Source organism: Apium graveolens, chromosome 3 (genome assembly GCF_009905375.1).
Source record: "Apium graveolens cultivar Ventura chromosome 3, ASM990537v1, whole genome shotgun sequence".
Lineage (NCBI taxonomy): Eukaryota > Viridiplantae > Streptophyta > Magnoliopsida > Apiales > Apiaceae > Apium > Apium graveolens.
In genome coordinates this window covers 13,532,924-13,551,109 of record NC_133649.1, presented here as the reverse complement: position 1 = coordinate 13,551,109, position 18,186 = coordinate 13,532,924, and the positions used below count along the sequence as shown (strand labels likewise).

The 18,186-nt window shown below is 33.1% G+C and overlaps 1 protein-coding gene across 1 annotated transcript; it reads left to right on the top strand.

Moving 5' to 3' along the window:
• Positions 1–120: 120 nt before the first annotated feature.
• Positions 121–3,600, top strand: LOC141711737 (uncharacterized). Its single transcript, XM_074514400.1, has 3 exons — positions 121–916; positions 2,844–2,961; positions 3,103–3,600. Exons 1-3 carry the CDS (start codon positions 165–167, stop codon positions 3,325–3,327), a joined length of 1,095 nt encoding a protein of 364 aa, XP_074370501.1. The 5' UTR covers positions 121–164; the 3' UTR covers positions 3,328–3,600.
• Positions 3,601–18,186: the final 14,586 nt, after the last annotated feature.

Here is an 18,186-nt window from a genome sequence, read left to right as displayed (position 1 = left end):
TCGGGTTGGGCCATTAAGCTTTATTTTAATTGGGCTTTGCCCAATTTTAAACTCGACCCGACCCAGCTCTTTTATCTCGTCTTAAACCCCAAAATATAACAGACAAACAAATCAAGAAACTATCTTTAAACCCTTAAACCCTTTCATTTTGATCAATTATAAACATGGGTGTTCTTAAAATCCTCCGTTCTTATCATTTACAAAGATTCAATAAACCCCATAAAAATCTACATTTCAAAACTATACATACACATGATGTATCGCATAGTCTGTTCTCTTGTATGTTTCAAAGACCCTTGTCTAGTTCAAGTTCTAATAAATTGAAAAAACCATTAGGAGATGTGTTTAGAGAAGCAGTTGGGTTGCGCGAAAAGCGCGATGAGAGCGAAAATGAGGAGGGTAATGGTGAAGTTCAAGAATTGAAGAAAAGATTGAAAGCTTTGGAAAATGAAATTAAGGTTTTGAATGAGAGTAATTTAGGTGAGAGTGAAGTTGTTACTGAAAGTATGACAAAAATTGAGTTCGGTAGTGATGTTGCGGAGGAGGAGACGATTGTGAAGTTATCGGAATTGTTTAGTTATGATAAGCCACATAATTTTGTTAGAAAAACTGCGAGAAGTAAAGGGGTTGGTAAGGTTTCGGAAAATGATGGTAATGGTGAGAAATTATCTGCAATGTTTCTGGAAGAGGCGGTAAAAAAGGGTAGAAGTAGAAAGGCGGAGACAGTTGTTTGCAAAGAGCTTCCGCCAAATATGATTGTGTTTGCTAGACATTTGTTTGAGAAAGGTTATTTCAAAAATGCAAATTTCTTGCCTAGGTACACGTTTGATGCTACACGTTTTGAGGACAATTATAGCCGTGCTTTTCTTAGTTGCGCTGCTCAAAAGTTTGGCAAGGATCATCAGGAAATTTCAAAGTAATGTTAATGTTTTGTTATCTAATTTACTTATGAAGTGGTTTTGTTGTATATTGCTTATGTGGCTATGGCGATACCGGCTCAATAATTCTGCATATATAGATTATGGATGTAGAAATGTTTGAAATGATTTAGAAACATGCTTATATTATTATATTATATAGAGAAAAAAGACCTCTCCCCTCCTCTTTTCTGTGAATTATATAATTGCTAATCTCTCAATTTGAAGGCCTAATATTTCTGAACGGGAGGGGGACTTAAGATTCTTAATCATCTTTACCAAAACATTATTGGCTTATTTGGAGAGTGGATAGCTTTATTAACTGTATTAAAATTAATAGTCAAGTGTCAGGTTATCCTCATTTGTGTTTTTTAGGGTCCTTTCCGTGTTTTAATGTTATACTACTCCTGCTAGCCATCTCAGGTATATAATTACTTAGTTATTTACTGACCTTATTTTAAATATTGAAAATCATGCTAGAAAGTAGAAACCCTGTCAAATAAGCCCTGTGCATCTTTCCCTTCTCCAGAGTTTCATTTGTCCAGAATGGAAGTACCTATCTGCTCAGATTCCAGGAACTTATTGTAGTTAGGAACCGATGATTATGCTTAAAGGTCTTTTCAGATTATTTCGCTTCATTTTTATAGAATGTGGCCACGGTCACACAGCTAGTTTTAAAAATGATTAAAAAATAGTAGGCTCTTTATCTGCGGTAAGGTTATCCACTTTGTTTTAATTATCGTTATTCACTTTTTCAGTTGTCTGCTTGTGCCAACTTAATATATAAAATAAAATTTAATCTTTTATTTAAATAATCGTCGTATGGGCCTTTCTCGGACTTCAGTATTTCATTGATAAGAAGTTAGAATGTTATTTGTAATCTTTAGCCTTACCTCTCCCCTCTTGGTAATAAAAGATCAAGGGTTCAAGTTTCAGTGGAGGCATGCGTGTGGATACCCTTTTCTGTACTTGGAGTTTGAGGGTTCAAGTATTGGCAGAGGCAACGTTATACATGGGTCGGATGGCTGATTTGGAGTCAGTTTATGGCCCTGCCCAATTGATTAGGCCTAGAAAATATTAACCATCATGCCGGGAAAAAAGTATAACTTACTCTAAATAATTGCAAGTCAGCTTGGGTCGACTTATAAGTAGTACCACATTTTTTACCATTATTAAAAGAAAACGTCTCAATCCTGTCATCAGCGCTACTTAAGTATTCCAAGTATAGGTTACTTACAAGGGAAAACAAACACCCAGTGTGAAAGAATCATTTACTCTGCTTCTTTTTTAATTTCTTTTCTCAAATTGATTGCACAAGCCATACATTAACCAATCAAGAATCGTAGAGGAAATACATATTCTATAGTTGGAATTACTGGATCTTAACTTTTAAGTTAATCTTGGAACTAAAAAAATTGATTACGTCTATCACATGCTCACACACTGGATTGAGAATGTATTAAATATAATTGCATCAAGATTTTTTTAATTATATGGGTAGCGACAATGAAGTTCAGCTGCCTATGTCCAACATAATCTCTCTCGGAATTTCCGCCAGGTAATGTGGATGTCCCAGTGCAGCTTACAAATATATGTATATTGTTAAAAGTTTAATTACTGAATCATGATCCCCTGAGTCTCACAATCCTAAATATCTAATTTTGACAAGGATTTGTTAAGAAATATGTTAAGGTTTATTTTATGAAATACATAGAACTTTTAACTAGGTGCGACCTTGTAATTCTAGATTGTTAATGCGTAGCTTGGTCAGAATGTTGATGATTCGCAAACATAATATGATTAAAATTAGACATAACTATGTGAAATGTTTTATAAAATTTAAATCCACTTCTTTATTTTATTGTGCCTGTGATGTTTATATTACTTTCCATGAATTGAGATATGACGTTACTCTCTTTGGATTAGATGGATATCAGCCAGTGATGTGAAAAAGATTGCTCTCTTTGGTTGTCCATCCCTCTCAAAGAAGCCCCTGATGGCTGCCAAAGCATTACGCATCTTCTTTAGTATTCCAGAAGATACGGTCAGTCAATATTCCACAAATCGATTCATAATTGTCAATTCACTTTTCCTTCTATGTTAAAATCACTGTATTTCTTTTTGATCAAAGACGGTCTCTCAATTCCATTTCCATTGATGTGCATTTTCATGTGCCTGTATTCAGGTTTGTAGCAAATGTGTTTTAAAAGAATCCTGTAAGTTTGTAAACCAAAGTATATGGAAAGGCCAAGGGAAGAAAATGCGGTTGGACTTGTCTGCGGTGATGAATGTTATTACTTTGTATGCAATGGAAGAGGTTCCCTCAGAATTGGTGGTCCCTGATGAAATTAAAACTTCTGTCAGTCGGTTGCTGGAGGAGGTTATGAAGCTAAGTAAAACTGTTTCCTAAGAGTTCTTCAGTATGTGATACCGTTCTGAGTCATCTGACTTTTTACTGATGATGTAGACATCAATTGATTTAGATTACTATGGGATTGAGAGTTTGAGAGTTGATCATCTTTCATTTCAGTTTGGAGGAAACTGTTACATTGTAATTAGTAACAGTTTATTAATAATTGTCTTCTATATTAGTTCATACTGTATTATATAGTTTAGGATAATGTTGGATCTTATATTAATCTATCATTCTTGACTACTGAGATTATTGCAGTAATATTCATTCTTGAAGAATTAATTACTAGAGTTCAGAGCCTAAGACAATCTCTGACGAATGCTCCTATAAAGTTTACATAGATGTCAGAGTTTATGACAATCTTTAACGAGCTCACGTAAAATCCCTTCTAAAAAATAGGAGGTTTCAAAAATTTTAACATCCTTGTATATACATATTCAAATCTAACAAAAAAAAGTTAATTAAAGCATCAAATATGTCAATTCCAGGCCGAGAACAAATGATATAATAAATTTAAGAGTTCAATGTTTCCAATAATTACATAATTATACTCAATTAATTTAGGTAATTTATAATGTAAATACACAAACTTGCTTAAATTTTTTGACTTGACCCTTAAAATACATTAGACACTTGTATAACTTTCCTACGTAGGCATTGTTTCCTATATTTAATTTATAAATATTGTACTACAAGCGTTCCAACAAATTGTTATTTTATCTGCTTTTTAGATTCGAGTCAATGTATATCGACATTTTGGGGAATCAAAGTTGGAACTTAACTTGATGTTTAAACATACTCTAAATTTCATCATTTTTCCACATATGATATCATATTTGTATTAGGCGGAGGTGTATTATCATTTGCAAGCTTAATAAGTTTGTGAAATTGACAATATCGTTGGGGCAATAACGTGAGGTTTGTAACATCTCATATTAACATTAAAAAAAATGGTTCGGTTAATCAAACAATTGTTATCACTTGTCGGTTTGGATTTTTTTCGATTTTAAAATTTTAAAATTAATAATTTAATATTATAAAAAATATTATATTTGTCATTTTACCATTGTGTTACCCATAACATTAAATAATAACATAAAAGTTTCAGAAACACACAAGTCTTGCAGATTTTTAATTTTATAACATTCACTAATTCGAATGGAAATGTAAAAAGAGAGGCAAAATTCATATATAAGTAGTTGAAAGTAAAATTTATTAAAACTTTAAAAGTATCTGGCAAACTCTCACTGCAGTGAGGTTTGGGTGGAAAAATCAAATTAAGTGTATCAACAACAATGGGCGACGAAGTCTCATGGACAGTACAATACAACAATTTGAACATTACCACCGAGGGCAACATGTTAGAGCCGGTTTGGGATTTTAAAAAAATAATAATTTAAAAATATTATATAAGTGATATAATTATTGTAACTTATAAATTATTTATGTGTTTTAATAATTTTACGTATAAATTATATTTAAGTTAATAATATGTTTGTTAAATAATAGTAATTTATAAGTTGTAATTATTTTTGAAAAAATAAAAAAATTAGTTTAGCAATTTTGATATTTACTTATAGAGTAAAAATAAATTGGCAAGGTGTTTGATAAATAATATTCTCTCCGTTTCACTGGGTCCCTTTCAGTTTTTTTTCTTATTCTAAGGCTATAAAATATAAAATTATTTAGAATAATTTATTGTATAAATGAAAAAATTAAAAGACAAGAATTAGTATGACATATTTGAAAAGGAATGCCGGTCCCCAGCAAACACTTTGGGAATAGAATTGAAAAGATGAAAGTACATGCAAGTCTATTTTCAATTTTCATCATTTAAGAAGGTGAAATGGTCATTTATGATTGTTAGCCAAATAGTTCAACATAATTCGAAAGGGTTTTAAATCCCATATGCACACACTTCTACTAGCAACTCCATAGCTAAAAGTCTACAACCTAGAATTGTTATTCAGAACACTGACTTGCTTTTAATAAAATCTTGTTGTTATAAACATAAGCACTGAACTAACCAGATATTTAATATATATATATATTAAATATTATAAAAATATTAAATTTTCACTTGATTTTTCAGTTCAATTTTACTGTCAATACCAAAATTATTACAAAACCGAGGTGTCTGTTAGGTTTGGTTACGATTTTTTTGGATTTCGATTAATTTTGATACAGGTTTTGGGCTCAATTTCGTTATTTTTGTCACCCTTGTATACAACAATACTTTTTTTCCAAATGGGTGGCCAATTCTACCAACACATTACTCCTTCAAATACGTAATAACTCTTCGATACCTGCAAACTATTCGGCAACCGAATCAGGCTTGTGATAACCTAACTTATATCCTTTTTTTATTTTTTCGATATGCACGCTCGCACTCTTAAAACCACATCTTCTCAAGTTGAATCCAAATATATATTCATATACCGCACAATATATTGGACATATTTAAACTTATCATCTTTTAAGTCTTTCTATTTAGGAGGATGTATGAAGGAACATCAATCGTGATTCTGTTGATGAACAAAGAATACGCATGCCGAATGAAGGCATCTTAATAGACCTGACTATGGTATTAAGACCTGATACTATTTTAGAGAATGCGTATTACACATTTTTACTATCTAAATAAATATCACGATGGTAAAATTTGCCCCCAACCTGGGTATAAATGGTCTTTATCCATTTTTTAATATTATTTTTTTCAAGCATCATGGAGTAACGATCCGTAGAGTAATAAATTGATTTCATCTCCACCATATACATTCATTGTAACTGACATATTAACGGCTTCGCGGTAATTCCTGAAAAGAGACAAATAAATATCTTTAGCATTAAATCTCATGTATCTAAGAAAAACATAAACGAATTAGTGAAAAATATTATCATACAATATCATATAAGAGTTTATAATCAAATATCAACCCATGATCATCGATCTAGACTCTTCATCACAAACTCTGAAGAGTTTGTAACCTTCAGACAACTGAACAAACAATGTTTTAGATGTCGCAACCATTCATAGATAAAAATTAATATATGCTCCGTTTATACGTATTTGGTAACTTATTTTTTTCAAATTGCTTAATCATGTGAACCTCTAGGATTAAAACTACAAATATGCCTCATAGAATAGATCTTTGATGCCTGCAAAATTATTACAAATGTCAGAATGTGTATTCAGCTTAAAGAAGTAATCTTCGACAACTATTAGATTAATGAAAAACAATATCAAAAGAAAATCCCATTATGGTATTTAAAAGATGTTATATTACAAAGTGAAGGATCATATGTTATTTCATGATAGATAGATGGAGCCTTGCAAACATTCAAAATTAACAAAAATTAAATAAACAGCAAGATTGAAACCTGAATTACCAAGATTGTGATGCCCTCAATCTCGGGGTTAGAAAATGAGGACCCACACACCTTTAATCTACTAATTAAATAAGCATAAACCCCGATTAGCTACTAACAGGATCAAACATGATAAAGTATGAGACAAGATTACAACTACCAACCAAAAAATATAACTTACAACCCCAAAATAAAATCAAATATACATAGTCGATTCCGGCTTGAAACTGACAGATAACTTATTATATATTTACAACTCTCTGGCTAAACACTTGCTCACTTAAAAACTTTACTACCTGTTCTGCCAACCGGAAGCCCTCAACACGATAGGGACCACCAGGTACGCTCTTACGAGCAGTGCGCCTAAGCCTGTCCATCTTCTTGTTAAACTGTCATGATTAGATTAAAACAAAATATATGAGTATAAAACTCAGTAAGTAACTATAAAGCAGTTCTACGATATAAAATCCACAATATACTTTACTGATCTCAGGGCATTATACTTTATCAGTTCTAGGTGGCAGATTTCTATCTTTCAGGTTATAAAAGGGGTTATGAAGAAAATTTTGGGCTTTCAAGGAACATGGCTCAAAGCAGGGTGAAAGCCGACATTCATCACAAATCATTAAAGGATCAAAACAGACCTTTCAAATGGAAAGTGACAAATCTTTTCATTATAAGAAATCCGTTATATGATCAACAGAATCAAAATCAGGGTTCACAAGCTTTAAGCTCCGCAATATCATAATCAAAGCAATATAAATCTTTTTCATTTTCAATGAATCAATTACTGAATAAGAAATTTCAATTCCTTTTAAAATCATTACGGAACCCTTGGTTGGACCACTTTATCTTTCATTTCATAATAATATGGGTGATCAACCCGTACCGACCTCCATCCGGTCTTTAAGGTACCAATGGCATAATTTCAACCTTAAACTGAACTAGCCCCGCTAGCCTCTTACTATGACTGGACTAGTCCCACTAGCCTCTTACGTCCCAATCCAATCCATCAGGAATTCATTTGGAAAACCTTGAGTTGGAAAAAAGTAGGTTTACTAAATTTATTTTACATTTACCAAGAATATGAAATCATTCGGACTTTTTCAAGTCGAAACTCATTCTTAAGTTCAATTTCAAGAATTTCAAAGTCAAGGGAATGAATCAGGGATAAGCAAAGTTCAATTCTAGGGATCTTGATCAATGATAACATGGTACTCAAGTTAGGGAAATCAAAACTGTTTCAAGGATCAATGGGGGAAAAGGTAAACAAGGAATGATGCATCATTACAAGGGGTTCATAAAGGTACTTATAGGGTTTATAACAGTTCATGGTATAACAAATAATTAGAACATGAAAAAGAGTTACCAAATGGGTTGGATCAATAAGTTTATCAATAACAATTTCACAAGATCAAAGACAGGGTATCTCAAATCAATAACAGGGGTTCATTACTTTAACAGTTCAGTACTCTACATAGCATGAACAATATCCTCTCTATAACCATTTACACAAGTAATTAGAGTTACTTGCCTGAGTTCGTTTTCTGAAGGTTGACCTACTGCAATCTAGTATACATTTCCCTTTCCTAGCCTGAATGCCCTCATGTTCCGAATCTACAATCAAAACCAAAACCTTACTTAGTTTCTCAACTCCCGTTCCCGGAACGTTCACTCAATACGATAGCTCGATTATACTCTCGACTCGAACTATACCAGTATAGTTTATACACACATGCACATAGAACATAACACATTATTTTCTCATAGCCTTAATATCTTTATATACTCAATAACCAACTTATACTTGCTTTAATCTCGACTATTCTTCAAATAAAATGATTATAACTCATACGAGTACACGATTCATTCACAACTAAATCTTTACAACCATAACTATCACTTATAGCTTTTAAAAATCAATCAACTTAGTTCCCTTTTCTTTTATTCCTTAATTCGAACCACACACTACAGTCAAACAAACAAATCCATAGATATTCACATATACACACCCAATCATTCTTTCAATTATCAAAATCAAGCTTTTGACTTTTAATTCCTATGGCCTACTCGGCCTTATCACTTAACACAAACAAGAATTAAACATGCAAAGCTCTTAATTGACATGCATCAAATATATCATCCCAGTCTAGTTCAGTTTCATTCTTACAACTAATTTAAACTCATAATTTAAACCTAAACATGGATGATCACTCATTTTAACATAATACAACTTAATTTCTTAAAAACAAGCAGGGACATTCGAAATTTTCAAGAATCGAAACATGCATGCATCATTTTGGACCTCTAAACCTCAACTCAATATAGTCACTCTATAATTTATAAAAACAATTATCAATAGTTCATTTACACCAACAAAAATCAATTTGATCTTCCCAAAAATCAAGAGCCATTCGACCTCTTTTTTTTATAAAGAAACCACACATGCAAACATAATTCCAAATCCTTGCATCTTTAATCACCCTAATCTCTTAACATTATCCTATAATAAACATCCATAACCAACAAAATCAACTCAATAACTTTTGAAACTATAATTCCATTCGGTTTTTCATCAAAATACCACATGCAAACACATAAAATTGATTTAAAGATACTAGAGCTCAGTTTTCTTTTAACATCATCACTCACCACCGGTTCACCGGAGTTCATCACCGGTGGCGGTGGCTTCACGGGGGTGCCCCCATTCGGGGGTTTCCAACCTTCAATCACCAATTTACACAAGTAAATACACACATGCAAACACATATCTTCACTCCAAATCGCTTAAGAATCAAAACCCTTTTTGTTTTCATGAAATCCGAATCAAACCACCTAATCCAACTTTGGATTTTTCAAAAACCTTGAAGATAGTAACATGCATATATATAGATAGATAAAGTAAAATCTCACACAATTATGGTCTTATAATCGAAAGAGGATGAAGAACAAGAGAGAGAGATTGAATAGAGAGAGTACCGAGAGAGAGAGAGAAGTCCTGAGAGGGAGAAAGAAAAATGAGAGAAAAGAGAAAAGAGGAGTGCTTGGGTGAGAAAAGAAAGAAAGAGGGGGTGGGGTGGGGTTATATACTACCAAGGAAGGGTAGTTTAGTAATTAGGCCATTCTATTTCCAATTCACCCTTTATTCTCTAGAAAAAAACGAATTCGATTTACAAATATCTCTCTCGTAAAAATGAATTTGATACGAATGATAATTTTAAAACGTGGGTCTCGAAATTAGCTTTCCAACCATTACTCATAATAAACTTTTGAGCGTACGGTTGATTTTATATGAATTTTACAAGTTTATGCTAAAAATAATATTTTAATACATAAAAATCATTTTAAAATGTAACGATAATGAAATAAATCCGTCTATCATTTTTAGAAAGTCTCTAGGACTATTTCGAGGATAATAAAACAAATCTCATGCCCTTACCTTACTCAGATAATTTTACAAAAATGTGCAAAGGTTAAATAAACCTTATTTAAATCAAATAATTCCCTTAAAAATATCAACAAATCACGTAATCACGCATACAGACAAGCAAGCACGTATACTCGCACATCACAACTTATGCCTGATCATAAAAATTTCCCTTTTTATCATTATTCCTCTTTTCGCGTACCGGGTCACGTTTTGTCTGACGGCCCGACGCTCAGCGTTTCAATTACGCTTCACAATACCATTACCGACCGACACGTCACTAGAACACAATACTTTACTTAAACATTTATTTCACATAATAACATATATTTCACATTTTAAATACTTTAATCCCTTTTTAGGATGAGTTTCGTTCTACCTGACGGTCCGACAACACATCTTAACTCCTAAGCTGACTCTTTAATTGGAACGCGTCTATCTACGTTCCCAGATACTAATATACAATAAAGACAATTAATCATCACTTAATCACGTATTTTATAATCACTTCACATAATTTATACTTTATTGACTTAATTACGTCACAAAATTCTTAGTCGTCACAAAGATAATCTTAGTTGTAATTCAAATAGAGCCGACAGTTCATCTTCCACTTCTACTTCTTCATCTTCCCTTTTAATACAATTCTGCAAGAAAATAACAAAAAATAAAAAACAAAACGAAATTCTTTAGGACTAAGATCAAGCAGTTGGAGTGCAAAAAATGACTTATAAGAAATAAATTATATTACCAGATTGTGTATCTCAACTATAATGTTTACCTTTAAAAAAAACCTCAACTGAAAAATACAAAAACATTCAAAGCATACAATATGATATAAATGTTAACAAAGCATGAGAAAATATAATGGGCAACTGATATACCTGCTCAAAATAAAGAATATAAGAATATAAATATTAACAAACCATGGGAAAGTATAATCTATAGTATTAAGAATCAATGATACCTCTTTTTCATTGTATATTGGTATGTGAACTTAAACCATGGGATAAACTGAACTTCTCATCTCAATATCATCTTTCATGACTTCTCATTTATAAAGTTTTTTGGGTTTTTATCGTAACAATATGATGAAAGTGCACATGCTGGTCCAATCGACTTAATCACGTATTTTATAAGCACTTCACATATTTCATAATTACGTCGCAAAATTCTCAGTCGTCACAAAGATAATCTCAGTTGTAATTCAAATAGAGCCGATAGTTCATCTTCCACTTCTACTTCCTCATCTTCCCTTTTAATACAATTCTGCAAGAAAATAACAAAAAATAAAAAACAAAACGAAATTCTTTAGGACTAAGATCAAGCAGTTGGAGTGCAAAAAATGACTTATAAGAAATAAATTATATTACCAGATTGTGTATCTCAACTATAATGTTTACCTTTAAAAAACATCAATTGAAAAATACAAAAGCATTCAAAGCATACAATAGGATGTAATGTTAACAAAGCATGAGAAAGTATAATGGACAACTGATATACCTGCACAAAATAAAGAATATAAACCATGAGAAAGTATAATCTATATGATTAAGAATCAATGATACCTTTTTTTCATTGTATATTGGTATGTGAACTTAAACCATGGGATAAACTGAACTTCTCATCTCAATATCATCTTTCATGACTTCTCATTTATAATTTTTTTTGGGTTTTTATCGTAACAATACGATGAGAGTGCACATGTTGGTTCAATCGACTTTTGATACACCTATTCAAAATAAAGAATATAAGAACATAAATGTTAACAAAATATAAGAAAGTATAATATATAAGATTAAGAATCAATGATACCTTTTTTTCATTATATATTGGTATGTGAACTAAAACCACGAGATAAACTAAACTTTCCATATGAATATCATCCTTCATGGTTTTCCATTTGTAAAAAAATTTGACTTTTCGTCGTAACAATACGATGAAAGTCTTGACAATTTTCATATACACTCTCTCCACAAATAATTTAGCAGGATTATTACCTCATCAAATAGATTAGAGATATCTTATTCCACTTTCTCATCTTCCTTTTTAATACCATCCTGCAAGTGAACAACACCAAAATCAAAAAAATATCTTTTAGAAATAACATCAAACAGTTTGTTAGGTCCCAATTTGTTTGTAGAAGGGGGGGTTGAATGCAAACAATACCGTTTAGTCGAATAAAATGCGGAATAAAATTGTGAAACAAAATTCAAGTTAAATAAAACTTTTATTAAACTTGAAAGGTGTTACAACTACGGTATCGGTTACAAGGGATTAATCTCAAATCAATTATTACAAATCTAGAATAAATTCGACATGAACTTTTTCTATTTTTGTAATTAAAAGATCAAATGCTAAATGCGATTTGAGATTAAGTTCTAGGGATTTTAATCCGCTAGATTGATACACAAGAACAAGAGAGTGATTTCTAGTTGATTGGATTTAACTTTACAAGCTAGAAATTGTAATCTTGAATTAGCAGATAAGATGAAATATTTGGCTGCTTGTTCTCTTTTTGTTCTTGGCTTCTGTTTGATTGCTCTCTGTATGTGTGTTGAATGAATTGGTCTTCTGCTACTTTTTAATCAACACAGCCGAGATTAATGAACTGGTATGACAATCCCTTTGTCCAATAATACTTTCGGTGTGACAATCTTTTAGAGCTAGCAAGACAATTCAAATGAACTAGCAAGACTTTCGGTATGACTATTGATTGTCATACCGATTGTCATATTAGTTCAAATGAAATTGTTTTACTGAATTAATAAGTGATTTTAATCTAAATAATAATTCTATCAAGACAATCAACTGAATTAGCATGACTTTCGGTATGACTATCAATTGTCATATCGATTGTCATACTAGTACAATCAGTTGTCTTTTTAGAATTAAAACAGATTTTAACCAATTAAAATTCTGAAAAACCTTAATATTAATTCAGAATTAATTAATCAATTAATTTAATTAATCAAATAAATTAATCTTTGCAGATATAATTTATTTTCATAATAAAATTATATGACTTAATTAATTAATAGAGAATTAATACCAACGCTGAGCAGCATCCATTCTTCTGACAATCTTCTGAAAGTCACTGAGACTTATGAATCAATTCCGCCACTTCAATGCTGACACTCGATGTACTGTCTGGTTCATGAGTGACTAACTTTCGTGACGTTTCTTCATGTCTTGACTTTGATGTTCTGATTGAATCCTTGTAATAAATGATACCTTGACGAGATCTCTGTCACTTGATTAAATCCACGATCTTGATTTATATCACTGAGGCATGATCAAATTCTTGAACTTCTTCCAGTGAATCTTCAAGTCTGCAGATGAACAATGTTTCTTTATTCTTTGACATATGTTACATTGTGAGATCTCTCTGATGATTGATCCACTATTTACTTATTACATTCTTATTTGAGTTGAGTTAAATACTCGAATAAACGAGTAGGCTATGACATATGCCTTTCAATCTCCCCCTATTTGCTTATTAGACAATAACAACAAATACCTAGAGGATAACTCAACTAACAAATAAGAAAAAGATATAAACAGTAATGTAAAGTAAATAGCAGAAAAGTTCTGGATTATATTTAACATTTTCCAGATTCCAAATGAAATTTATAAGTGAATACAAGATAGATGTTCCTCTAGCCTGAACATATAACTACATTAGACTATCTTGATTCATAAAGCTCTAATCATATTACATTGATTTTTGAGCTAATTGACTTCAGTTGTCTTCTCTTCTGACTTCACCTTCTTCTAAATCTTGAAGTAATTCCTTGTCAAAGACACGATCCTTTTCTGAAGTAAAGCTTGCTGGTCTGACTGGTTGAATTCCAACTGACTTCAGCTTATTCTTGAGTTGAGTGTACCTTTTAACATTCTTTTCACAATAAGCTTGAATCAAGTCAGCGGCTTGAGTCTTCAACATGGATGAATATCCAGCAGTTCTCAAATGATGTTCCATCCAGACCAGATGCTTAGCTGAGTAGTCTTTAAGAGATTGTACATCTAGCTGACAGATTTGAAGACAATCAGACTTAAAGAATCTCACCTGATGAGGATTGTTGACCACTTGAGGACTAGCCCTGCAGGCAAACTCTTTAAGCCTTTCTCGAAGAACTTCATTCAATTCTGAGCTTCTTTTGACTTTGTTTAAAAGAATCCAAATCTCTGACAAAGAACGATTCTCAAATAGATGAAGTGACACCTTGAATGATCCTTCACTCTGACAATATACAAAAATGCTCATCTCATTTAGGGATCTATCAAAAGCAGCTGTGATCCTTGAGACTTCAGTCTTGATAGCATTCATGTACATGTCATTGTTAGGATTTGAGATTTCCAGCTTGTCAAGAAGATGTAAGAACTGCCTATCATTGTTAGTGCTCAGCTGAGGCATATCGAGTACTCTCCTAGCTTCATCCCATTTTTCACCAATCTTTAGTCTGACATCTCTTCTCCTTTCTTGAGCCTTAATGTCACGAAGACGTTGCTTTTGAAGAGTTTCTGTTCTTTGTATGTCTTTCCTCCTGTCAATGATCTGAGAGACCTTCTTAAGTTCAGCTTCTTTTCTTAGCATCTCTGACTGCTCTTTCTGAAATTCTTTCTCAAACATAGGATCCACTGTATCTTCTTCTTCCCAATCTTCAAAATCACTTTCCTCTTCAGCTTCAAATAACCCATCTTTATCTTCCTGAACTGGTTCAGTGGGAATGTCAAAAATGTCAAAGTCATCCTGTTCTCCACTGTAGTAGACATCATCAGCCTTTCCTTTGTTTCCAGCAGAGGTATCTTTTTCTTTCCCTTTGGCACTACTCCCTTTCTTCTCCCCCTTAGTTGAGGGATCCTCTACTGACTTTCCTTTGGAACCTCCATCACCTCCAGAGCCTGATCCTCCACCAGACGGTCCTTCAAAATAAGCTCTTTGTTCTTCATTAGGGCAATGAGAATTCTTGATCATGTAATATAGGTGCTTCATCCCTTCATTGAGATGTTCCATGCCCGTCTCTATCTTTAGAAATCTTGAGGAGTCCAGTGAATGATTCATCTCAACGAGGTCTTCAAGAGAAGTCATTCTTGTATGTAGAGAGCAGAAGTTGGATATGTCATCAGCTGATAAATTTGGAGTGTCCTGAATAGAATTGAGCTTTGGTATTACAGTGGTCTTTAGATCTGAGATGTCATTCCTTATGATTGTAAGCTGATTGTTGACAGAGGTGGAAGAAGAAGACCGTTCAACCACTTGTGCTTTGAATGCTTGACCTTCAGCTTGGCTTTTAGCAAGTTCTTCGTTTAGGGCAGCAATCTGAGCTAACAGGTTTACAGTATCAGTGTCTGTGTGTGCTCTCACCTGAATTTCACTCGTGTTTGGTTCACTCATCTCACGTGCATGTGTTTCTCTCAATATAATTGCTCGTGAGGAGTCTTCCAGTTGCTGTTCTTCTGTACCTGCATTAAAAATCACCCTAGCTTCTTCAAGAGAGGTCAGTGGTGGTGCAATGGGAATTCGCGAGTCCCGATCCTCAGTCAAACTTATCAAATCTTTTGGAATAGATGTCTGAATTGCTTCAGGGATAGATTGACCGAGTTGCCCTCCACTTTCTCCAGATAAATCTGCGAGTGGAGAATCCCCTAAGGGAGCCAGAGGTGTTGGATCTGGGAGGGGAGAAAATGACTCTATTAAAGATGGCGGAGAGTCAGATTTTCCCTCTGAAGCATGTGACTGCTCTTCTGCCGTAACTATGGCAGGCACTGTAACCGACTCTACGTGCACTCCTCGCTGTGTGTCCTGAGTATGATCTGGGGAAGTGTATGGTTCCATTGTGAGTAATGGAATTGTGCTTGACTCAGTACAAGATGCCATGGCCCTATGGCGAATTTCAATAGATGCATCCTGTTGAGAGAATGCCTCTAGTAACTGTTCATTGGCCATTTCAAAGTCCATGTCCTGTTGGGAGGACAAGGATGGGCTTTCAGATGCCTCAGAATATGTTCTTCTTTTCTTAGGAGGAGGCAGAGCTGAGGGTTCACTCATATTTAACAATGTACTACTTCCTAGTAATCTCCTGGGTAACATTTTAGACAGTGGGGGAGAGGTTGAGATAGTATGAGACTCTGTGTTTGGCTCTATGACCTGGGATTGAAGCTGTGGTTCTACAACTTCATGGTCAGCCCTATCAACCATTGGGGGTCTTTCAACAGAAGTAGGAAGAGAGTGAGAGTGAGGAATTACTACCTGTAATGGAAGAGCCTGGGTGGCTTGAACCACTGGAGGTTGAGGTTGCTGTTCATGGCCGGGAAGATTGAAAATAGGTAAAGGAATATAAGTGGCCATGAAAGCAGATACAAGTACTGGAACTTGCATGAATTTGAAGGTTGTGTCTTGGCGAGTGTAAATCTTTTTGCTAACTGGAGGGGGTTCGGTTACCGCAGAGTTAGCAAAAAGGGCTTTGTGTTCAGGGGTGAGTAGATGATCTGCTATGAGCATGAGAAAACGAGCATAGTAACATGATACTCTACGATTTGTAGAATGATCACGTAAAGCAGAAGTTAGACGTCTCAAGAGAATGGGAAAAAGTAGTTTGCCAAAATTGATCCTTTGATTGGAAACAACCGCAAGACCAATATACTGCAGAGTGGAAGTGATGTTATGAAAATTGGATTTTGTGCAGTTGGCAAACACTTTGGAAAGTGTATCGAAGAAAATATCCCATTCAGACACCAAATTTGATTTAGAAAGTTTGGTTAAATTGATCACCCCCTGATAGTGAATAGCATTGAAAAAATTTGTGATATCATTTTCAGAGGGTAAATTACAGAAATTGTCTAGTGGAAAATTTAACGCACGATTGACGACTGTTTCATCAACTACATACTGTGTGTTTGCGACGGTGAATGAAAAAGATTTTGAATCATCGGCCACAGTAGAAGTTGTGCAAATCAGTCTAAGTAGATCGACGTTTAAAATCACATTTGATTTAATAGCAGAGCTAACAATCGAATGGTCATTTAAAAATCTAATCCATGGCTTAAATTTTTCAACATCACATTTTTCCGGATTAAAATAACCAACCTGATTATGCGCGACAATTTGGAAATTGAGAGCCATTTAAAATAATAATAAGACACACGCTTTTCAGAATTTTAAGAATAATATTAAGAAAATTCGAATTAATTAAATTAATTTAATAATTCGAATTAAATTAATTATAATCGAAAAATTTAGACAGAAATGTATCTCGTTAAAATTCCTAACTCACAAATACAGTTTTGACAAACCAAAAGACACAAATCAGAAATTGAAAATAAAAATAAAAAGTTCAAAATCAACAAACACAAATTGAATTTGAAGGGGCAAACTGATTTTTATTTGTTTTTGTTTTTTTTTTTAAGAAAAATCCAACAGCACCTCTGTATATATATACTTGTATGTATATATCACAAAGTGATGAATTAGTTTGCTGAGTAAAAACTCGAGCAAGGAAAGAGCAGTTCTATTGATTTGGTTCGAAGAGAGAGAAGAGAGAAAGTTAAGAGAGAAAAATTGTTCGATTTTTTTAGAAGTGATTAACTGTTGAAATGGTTTAATACAATACACACACACGCTTTTATATTACAGCTGGTATGACAATCCGGGATTGTCATACCGATTGTCATACCAGGCAAAAAGAAAGAAAACAAATAAAAGAATAAATACTAAAATTATAACTGGTATGACAATCTGATAGTCATACCGATTGTCATACCAGGCAAAATAAAATAAAATAGATATATATATAATGTTTATAACTGGCAAGACAATCGATAGTCATACCGATTGTCTTGCCAGTATAAACTATACCGACATATTCAAACATATACAAACATATACTGAAATGACTTTCAGCAAGACAATTCAATTGTCTTGCCGATTGTCATTGCAGTAGAAAATAAAATAAAAGGAACAGACTACTATATATGTACTGAAACTATATTACAAAATAGTAAAACTGAAATAAAAACTTATAATTTTTACAGAAACAAAGACAATATATCAGAATTTA